General features: G+C 38.5%; 1 protein-coding gene across 8 annotated transcripts; it reads right to left on the bottom strand.

Moving 5' to 3' along the window:
- Positions 1-896: 896 nt before the first annotated feature.
- Positions 897-7,364, bottom strand: LOC148845767 (S-type anion channel SLAH2-like). 8 transcript variants are annotated; one of them, XM_088953000.1, is made up of 6 exons: positions 6,985-7,364; positions 4,226-4,433; positions 3,430-3,942; positions 2,399-3,169; positions 1,710-1,741; positions 897-1,607 (listed from the first exon to the last, which is right to left on the bottom strand). In XM_088953000.1, the coding sequence occupies exons 2-6, from the start codon at positions 4,415-4,417 to the stop codon at positions 1,238-1,240; spliced, it is 1,878 nt and encodes a 625-aa protein (XP_088809126.1). In that variant the 5' UTR covers positions 4,418-4,433; positions 6,985-7,364; the 3' UTR covers positions 897-1,237. The 8 variants fall into 8 exon arrangements, with proteins under 8 accessions (XP_088809126.1, XP_088809127.1, XP_088809128.1 ...); XM_088953001.1 differs by having other exon boundaries at positions 6,992-7,345; XM_088953002.1 differs by lacking the exon at positions 6,985-7,364 and adding an exon at positions 6,771-6,910.
- Between the last annotated feature and the right edge of the window lie 2,335 nt (positions 7,365-9,699).

Raw genomic sequence — 9,699 nt, 5'->3', positions numbered from 1 at the left:
TAGGGACTTGACAAAGCTGGGAAAACGACCTAATCCATTTGAGCTACTGGTCAATGCTTAAAAAAAATTAAGTTTATTACGATGGACATATAAGGAGAAAATTTATGTTCATGGAAAATACTTTAGAAAGTTAACAATAAAATTTTCACATGATTTAGAAAAAAATAGCAAAATTTTAACAATTTTTTGGAAAATATAACAGAAAAATATTTTATTAAAAATGTAACTTATAATTAAATTAATAATTTAACAAAAACATGTTAATTAGTAATGAAATGGATAGTGTTTCTAATATTTATTTTCAAGATATATTTTATAAAAATTTATATAACAGATTTGGCAGACTAAACGGAATCAATTAAGATCTGTTTGAATCAATAACTAAATAAATTGGAGCGATCACTTTTGAGTTATGTAATGATCCAATCTATTAGAGTCATCTTCTTGACCCACCTAGCCACCTTGTTATAGCGTTTGCTCGACAAACACACTAGTGTTTCATCAATATAAATAGTGATGATGTCTGGGCCCTAAAACATCCCATGGAGAGAGATAAATTTTATAATTAAAATATTAAAATATTATTTATAATTGTAATAAGATTTTTAATTAATCACTAAACTTTATTCCTTAATTTGATCCAGAAAATTAAGGAACCGATCATTCATAAACAGAGGCTCTCAATGCACAAAATACATATATATTTCATCCCTGCCAATAAAACCTGAAGCTTCCCCAGAATGATCATTTGTATACATGAAATTTTCTACCATATTTAGGGTATCCCAAAAGAATAGCTATTCCCATGGTATACAATCAACAGATGCCAACTAGAAGATCTCCTTTTCTCAAAAAAATAAAAAAGAAAAAGCAAAAGAAAAACTTGACACACCAGATTATCACAATCACTGAATTGGTTAGAATATTTTTTTTTATTTTTTATTTTGTACAAGGAACACTAAGGGGGAGCCCATTCATATCATTGGTTCATCCCTCCCATTTTCTCATACACCTTTTTCACAACCTTCCTAGTCTTATATTCAATTGTCTCACTGTACATTTATCCATGACTACTGATACAAAACTCCATCTCCACCTTGTTTGACCATCTGAGTGATGAAAACTAGTATTTTCTCAAGTAGGACAAGTAGAAAAACAGAAAATCCGGCATGGTGTTGACACCATGAACTTGATTATAAACATGGGTACTGGTTAATTAGGCAGGAAGCTTTCATTTCTATTTTTTATCTACGCTAATAGATCTCAGAGAAACTTCTGTGCCTTCACCATCTGAACCAGCAGATTTCAAAGAAGCTTCAATGTCTTTGGCATCTGAATTTCCAGAACTCAGATGGAACTGCTTCTTACTCTTTTTTGGCCTTTTTGTTGTAATTGCAATGGCAATATCGTTGGGGAAGAGGTCTCGAAATACAAAGGCATGAAGGATGGTGGTGATGAGCAGAGCTGTCACTGTGAGAGTAGAAATGACAGAGAGTATGACAGACAGAGATTGTGTTACTGGATTTTTTACTACACTTGAGTACCTGATGGTTGCAATGGAAGCCCCTGTCATTGGGAAAGTGTATGCCCACCACGCCAGTGAAAACCTGTGGTATGGGATGTAAATAAAATTCAGAAATGTGGATGTAAAGGAGGGGAAAGATAATGGCTACTTAAAAATCAAAGAAAAAAATAGAAGAAAAAAATACCTGAACCCCTTAAAGAAATTAGCCCGAACAGCCTGCAAAGTGATTGAAAGTAACAAAATAAAATAACTAAGATGTGTTTTATGTTATAAAGTTGAAAAGAACAATAAATATCAATACAATCTGCGATTGCAGATACTTTGTTGTGACTGTGTTAGAGAATAAAATCCTATTTAAGGATTTCAACTAATAGCTTAAGTCTTTAGGTTGAAGGTTCTTTGAGATGGCACCAGAAACTGTTTGACCAAGTGATTTAGTGTTCAATCCTCGTCACTCCATTATAATTAATTAAATTTCAGCACAAGATATGGATGGACCTGCATTTGTCCACATTTCAATCCTAATAGGCCCTCATGTGAGGGTCCCTCATATGAAGTGGCATAGTAGGAAATGGAAATTTACCATTGGAGAGTGCAGGTAGTAAGGGACCCATCAAAGAGCAAATCCCAAAAATTCCATCACACACCCAACTTCAGTAGTGAGGGCAGATTTAGGGACTGATTACAATATTATTTTTACTGATGTAGCAGTTGTTTTTCCTTTAGAAAATAAAATAATATATATTGGCAAGCAAGCAACCCCCATAAACATCTCCTATTTTGAATAGATTGAATTTCTTAGATGAATGTGAAATGATTTGTTTGTTTGTTTTGTGAACTCAGAAATACATACAAGAGATAAGAGAGACTAACCAGTGAGACATACAGAAACAATGCAATGAAGTAAGCAACCCTTGAGCCATAATCAAACGACCCTTGAATATTTGCCCACGCCATGGAAGCAACGCTAGGTGCTGCAACAAACAAAAAGAACACTGGATGGAGCTCCTTTGGAAGTGTCTCATTTGTTGGAAGCCTCTGGTAAAGAGTTACAAATAGCACTATGTAGTGAGCCAATCCTACAGAAAAGAAGAATATAGGCCCTTCTTTTAGTCCCATAGATGCACCAAGCAATGCACCAACAAAGTTCCCAACAATGGCTAGATGGTTTGAAGGGTTTGCCACTTTTGAAAGCCTCCGCTGACCTCCTGACATCCATTGTCCATAGATCTTGAGTTCAAGACAGAAGATTGGGCTCATCAAAATGTACCAGAGAGCTGCATGCAGGTTTTTGGCAAGTGAAGGTGGGGCACCAAGAGCTAAGAACAGGAAGGCTATCCAAGGTGCAAAGAAAAAGTTGACACGGATGGGGTGATAATACTCACGCCGAACAGCTTCAAAGTACAAAATAAATTTAAGAGAATAAATTAACAAGATCAGGGCTGTAAGACCAATAGAGATGCACCAGAGGACAAGATTGACAGACAGGTTTATGTGGAGGAAACTTGTGGATGTGGAGGTTGCCAGGGTTTTCCACAGAATTGCCTGGCTGCTAACCCCTAAACACATGCCAAAAGCAGATATTGGATAACGCAGAAGGAAAGGCCACTGCTTGTCTTCTGGAAGCACCAACCCCTCTGAATCCTGGAAAGGGAATGGGAAATTAATGAGCATTTAAATCTTGTTAGCTACTGTTCAGTAATTATTATTAGAAACATACAAATTCATTCAGTCATTTCTTTCTATTTATTTATTTATTTATATTAGAGCTAATTAAATATACCCATGGAAAGGATTAAAGGAAAAGCATTTACAAGAAAAGATCATGTTAACTGAAATACTGAATTAATATAACAAGTTCACCAAAAACAAAAGGGGAAAAATATGACAAGAAAATCACATACCTTTAGTGTATCCAACTCAGGTCCTTCTAAAGCATCAAAGTACCGGTCCACTGATAAAACTTCAATTTCAGAATTCTGTGTAGTGTTAACTTCTGGTTCAGGATCACACTGCTTTCCACGTAAATGAGATAGCTGCCTCTCAAGTCTTCCAGACCATGTTTTGAAAGAATCAAAACTTTTGTCTTTGAATTCATCAATCCTTGAGTTCCTTAGTTGTCCTTCTGAAGGAGCAGAAGCATTTCCAGTACTGCAAACTGCATCAACATATGCAATGCCTACTGCTACTGGAATGGGCTGAGAATGAAACTTGGCTTGTTTTGGTTGTTTGCGGATAACATCCACTGGTGTGTCTCTAAAGTTTGGGTTCTTGCTGCTAACATCCATTCCATCATTATCCATTAATAAAACTTTTCTATTGCTTTCCAAGTCATTCCCCAAAGGAGAAGAAGGCATGCTGATAGAGACAGAATGCAACCGTTCAGAATTAGTGGCTTGAGTTTCATCCTCCTGCCTCTGGAAAGCAGTGGCTTATAGTTCAGTAAGACAAATTGAATAACAGCTCAATATTTAAAAGGAAAATAAAACAAGTAAATGAAGACATGCCAACACAAGTAAATGACACCAGTTCAAACCCATTTGAGGATGTAATTATGTAAACTGTTCACACTGCTCATTTATGTACCCAGACCTTGTCAAGGTCATCTAAGACATGATGAATCAATTAAAAATTAAGTCGGGACATATGAGGATCAATATCCCTATGATCAATAGCTGCTTTGTTGAAGACACAACTTACCTTAGCTAATGCACAAACAGGATCCGAAGTTGGATTAGTCCTAGCGGTTGATTGAAATTGTTGATTCAGGCTACCACACTCTTCAATGTAATCAAATCCAGACACTGTCTTGGATTCTATATACTTCAGAAGGGATGGAAGTTCTTCAGGAGAATCCTGCTTCAGCAAATTCTGGCAATTGTTGTCCTCCATGTCAACCCACTTACAGCTATAAAATATAAGAAATTTTGGTTATACTTTGCTCTTTCACTAGGAGGCAAACAAAGAAGAATTCCATTTACTAGATAAAAGCAGTTTCGCATCAGATAAACATAGCGCATATAGCTTCTTTACATACTATCCTTTAGTTTTATCTTCATTCAGGTATTAGTTAGAAGTTTTATTTCATCATCTAAGCCTTGTCCCAACTATATGGGGTCAGCTAGAATTTGTATTTCATCTAAATGATGAACTCTTTAATTTAACATTTGGTTTAGTCCAAAATTAATGCATAGCTTGTAGACAAGCTGATCTGTAAAAAAGGTTAGTAGCAGAAAACTGTAAACAATAATATTAGACCATTTTACTTTGGTTTGTGAAACGGAAAATTAATTTTAGAAATTGCAGAAATTTCATTACCAGAAACTGATCTCTCTACTGAATACTTCCCCCTGAAAGTGGAAGTAAGAAATATCCACTAATCCATGACAAGATGCTGAGGATCAATGCATTCAGAACTGTCAGTAACTGTCAGTTATCCTCAACCACAAGTTTGCATGATTCATCCCCCACCCCCAACCAAAAACAAAAGAAAGAAAGAAATCCTTTGAAGAAGAGGACAGAAAATTTCCTGGTAGTCCCGAAGGAATCTAGACTCCATCCCATAGACCACTTCTAGCCATAAAGCTAAAGATAGAACCTTTCCCCAGTAATTATATGAACATGCTGTTGATTTTATTCACAATATTATAAGCCAGTAACTAGTAAGAAAAACATAAAACTCTGAAACAGCTTTGCTTCGGACTTGGATTTCCGTTTTCCTTCTTTCTTTCTTTCTTTTATATTCTTTTCGTTTCGGAATCTTTCGAACAACAGAATTGAAATGACCCCTATTAATTTCGAAGCTTTCAAATACAGGAATCAAAGTTGCTGAATTCCGCACACTTATAACAAAGAACAGAATATGTAAACTCTCTGCTTCATCTGGTGTTCCAGCACAAAAGGAAAAAGAAAGCACTGCAAAGAGGGGGATCAAAGTTTCATTTGTATGGTTGTCTTAATAAACTTGGTCCTGGTTATCAGATTTCAAGATCCAACGTCTTGTTAGTGGAGGCCTTCTTCTCTGGTTGGCAACAAAAGGTGAAATTTAGCAGGCCAATATCCAGTATTGTTCCAATAACTAAGAAATCATAAATTAGAACTCTCAGTATAACCAATCACATATATTGACTTGGATGAAGCTCTACCATTGATGATAAAAATAAAAATAACAATAATAATAAAATAAACTGGAGCTCTACCATTGCTCTACCATTTTCTTTCCACCAAGCCTTATGAAGAATAATGATTGTGTGCCACCAGTACATTTTCTTAGAACAATTTGCAAGGGATTCTATCCTTAACTAAACCAAGTAAACAGAAACAATGATTAAAAAAAAAAATCAATCCGCATCTGTGTGTTGTGGAGTATAAATAGAACTTCAAATTCATAATAGGATGGCTGAAAGAATGAAAGAATGCAGTGCATGGGTAGATATTCACGAGTGCTGATTAATAAAAACAAAATCTTACTAATGTAATTTTGCCCTATTTTGTTCTATTTGATCAATAATTGTAGCCCGGAAACTATTTCTTACTTGGATAAATGATACAACTCACATAGACATTTCTCTCCTTCAAACTAGCTGGTAATTAACTCAGAGATCATTTGCAGTTTGAGCAATCAGTTTGGAAAAGAAATATGAGTATAGCCTCAACAACAAAGAAAATATGTTATTCAAGGAGTCCCAAGAAAACAAATATCCTGGAATCATCTACAGGCTTCCATGGAAAAAAGAGACCAGCTTAAATAGATAAACATGGCAGCAAATTTCACACAAGGTGCCAACTGGCTGGTTGGTAAGGCCTCCTACTTGTTGTAGCAGAGGCTTGGAATCTGCACCAGGATTGGCTGGGGATGGTCTACCCCCATGACATTAAAACATTTCACAGCCCCAAAGAAAGGACAATGAATGTATAAATTTTAAAACTCCACCCCAGTTAATCTGCTACATTTTAAATATATATCTGAAATTGTGAAGAAAACTAACCAGTCTTCTACTAATATCTGAAGTTTATTTCGATATTTCCAATCAAACCCGAATAAGAAATAGAACCAGAGAGGCGCAAGATGTGACTTACAATTGTCGGTTGCTAGTTTGCTACAGCTAAGCCAAGGGATTTGGACGACAGTTGGGTATTTTCAATGCAACAAGAAAAGTAGAATACTCTTAAGTCTCTAATACCATGAAAATTACAAGCATGAATCACGAAGAAGAATTCGATCACCCAGGAATTGAAAACTAACTTGTTTGAAATCTACGCTTCTTGCACCGATAGCTTTCAACATGCATATATAGCCTGCATGCCTGTTTCTAGCCTGAATATGACACCAGAAAAACGACTTTGTACAATCATCCAGAGGACAAATCCCCCATCCATCGATAATATGAGTCCCCACATAAAAGAAAACCAATAAATTAAAGTTAAAATTAAGCCCATAAGATGAGGAGAAATGTTACCACTAACCAGAGGACAAATCCCCCACGATTCTTGGTTGTGATTGGTCAAATGTCGGGTTCCAAAACGTTCAATGGCCATTACGGTAACTTGCAGCTCCAATTTGTTCTTGCTTCAAAAAATTAATGCACCACCAAGAAAACTAATAAATAAACATGACGGCTGAGAAGGCTTTAGAGACCAACAACTTTCCAAGAGAATCGCAGAAAAGGCTGGTCTGTGCTCTCTTATGCGACATACAGTCGGATCGGAGCATAAGCTTTAATTTGATGAGATACGTCAGGAATTAAAAAACATTCACAAACAACAACAACAGAGTGGTGGTGCAAATCTAGTCAGATTTGCATTCTTGTCTTTCGTGGCTTCTTGTTGGGATGAGTACGAGTGTAGAGAGTCTAGAGACCCATATTTATATTGGAAAGAGATAAAAATGCGAACGAATTGGACCCCGTTTGACGTGTTATATTTCCATAAAAGATTTGCTAAATAGTTATTATGTAACCGTTTCTGATCATGTATCAATTTTTTCGTGATATGTCAATTTTTTTGCTAAGTACATCGTTATATCGTCTGCTCCCAAGTGGCCTGTGACTTAAAGGCTGAAGTGAAGCTCCCTGATGGCGAGCTACCTAGTGGCGAACTACTTAGTGCCAAGTTGCATTGATGAGCTGCTTGGAGGTGAGCTACCTTGATGAACTGCTTAGTGGTGAGCTACTTTGATGAACTACCTGGTGGTGAGCTACATTGATGAGCTTTGTTGCTCTTTTAGAGGCCTTCAAGGAACTAAATGTCAGAGGACCCAGGGGTGGCTTACTTGGCGGGGACACTCCGATGGCTAAGTTAGCACGGTATGGTAGTAGAGAGCTTGAAGATGATATAAGAGAATGAGAGAGCTAGAGAGCAGAGATTACCATCCCTTTTTACATCTTATCACTTGCCTCCCCCTTCGCCCCTGGGGGTGAGGTCTTTATATACTAGAGTCCTCGTGGGTTAGGTGGAGCAGTTCTTGGATTCCCGCTGTGATGGGACATATTGCGTGTTAGGTGGATGAAATGTCGTCAAACGGTAATACTGTCCCTTCTCGTCAGAACGGGGAGTTGGTGAGCTAATATGGCTGTTACAAGTCACAATCCCGTGAAATGCGGGGTACGGTGGTGAGTTCCTCGAGGTTGTTAGTTTGGCGCCTGTGCTAGGCCACCAGGCCGGTGCCTGGGCCAGGCCGCCATCTCGTGCCAGGGCCAGGCTACCAACTCGTGCCAGGGCCAGGTTGCCAACTCGTGCTAGGGCCAGGTCGCGCCAGGGCCTGGCTGCCAGCTCGTGCCAGGGCTAGGTCGTGTCAGGACCAGGTCGTGCCAGTGCCAGGTCGCCTGGTGGGACACCATCAACTTAGCAAAGGCGAGTTGTTGTCAAAGTGGTATCGAGTGTCACCTAGTTGTTCTGAGGTGACAGGCTACATGAGGGTGAGATGCCTAGTGGTGAGCTTCGTGTAGTGAGCTGCCTGTGGAAAACTGCCTATGGCGAGCTGCCTAGTTGTCAAGAGGGTGCACTTAGCTGTCAAGAGGCTGCCAGGTGTCATAATGTCACTGGAGGGCCAAATCCGCCACCATCAGTTGCCCCCCCCACTGTCGAACTAAATGTAACTCGACGAAGGGAGTACATTTCTCCTTTTGGCCCGTAATTCGACGAGCTCGTAGGCGTTGATTTAGTTTCTTTAGGCTCTGGGAGTTGCTTGGAAGTGAGCTGCCCGTAAGGTGCTGAGGTCTCTGCCAGTTCAGTACTTTAGCCCTTAGGTTCTGGGAGCGACTTATAATCCACTCTTGGACTTCGCCCATGCCAACGAGGCGGCTGAGTCTTAAGTAGTAGTATTACCCATGCCGTAGAAGCGACTGGGTCTTTCAGCAGTAGTATTGCCCATGTCATAGAGGCGACTGGGTCTTTCAGCATTAGTGTTGCTCATGCCGTAGAGACGATTGGATCTTTTAGCAGTAGTGTTGCCCATGCCGTAGAGGCGACTGGGTCTTTCAACAGTATTGTTGCCCATGTCATAGAGGCAATTGGGTCTTTTAGTAGTAGTGTTGCCCATGCCGTAGAGCCCTATACACTATGGTTGTATATTGTTTAATTCTAAACATACAATTGTAGGCGGCTTGGCACAACTTGGCCCTGGCACGAGCTGGCAACGTGCCCTCATCAAGCCCCTTATTGTTTGGTTCTAAACCACTATAACTCAATACTAAGTAGGTATTTCTCCATATAGAGTCTAATTTTTTGTTTGGTTAATCATGATTTTCAAAATTAATCCGGAGATCGAACTGGTCAAGATATAGTTATCGGGTCGAACGGTTCGAACGATTAAATGACCAGGTCAGGGCTTTATAGAGAAAATCTGATTTTAAGGGAAAATGGAGCCGATCGCCCCAATTTTTCGGTTCGATAAAACTATGTGGTTAAGCATTTATGAAGAAAATGTTTTTCTCGGTTATGTGAGAGGCCCTCGTTAGAGGAAATGCCCAAGTGTTTATTTAATGTTGAGTGCATATGATGCCTGGTGGTGCTGATCTTTCGTCATTTGTCCCAATCCGATTAAAAAAGAAAAAAAATTATACAAAATCTTTTTCTATAAATGTCAATCAAACTAAAAAGATTGTAGAGCCTTAAAATTAGAAAGAGAAAATAATATGCAAGCAAGTTTTATAATAGTGATTGATCTTACATGG

This window comes from Nelumbo lutea, chromosome 7 (genome assembly GCF_056320005.1).
Source record: "Nelumbo lutea isolate HS-2025 chromosome 7, American lotus-T2T, whole genome shotgun sequence".
Classification (NCBI taxonomy): Eukaryota; Viridiplantae; Streptophyta; class Magnoliopsida; order Proteales; family Nelumbonaceae; genus Nelumbo; species Nelumbo lutea.
The sequence above is the reverse complement of the archived record's forward strand: the minus strand, read 5'-3'. Positions and strand labels throughout refer to the sequence as shown.

What these genes read in the sequence shown, in the direction of transcription:
- LOC148845767 (XM_088952995.1), bottom strand. An exon ending in CTGTTTGTGCATTAGCTAAG is followed by an intron (nt 3,943 to 4,225) that starts GTAAGTTGTGTC and finishes ACTGCTTTCCAG; the next exon opens with AGGCAGGAGGATGAAACTCA. An exon ending in CTGAGTTGGATACACTAAAG is followed by an intron (nt 3,170 to 3,429) that starts GTATGTGATTTT and finishes TTCCCTTTCCAG; the next exon opens with GATTCAGAGGGGTTGGTGCT.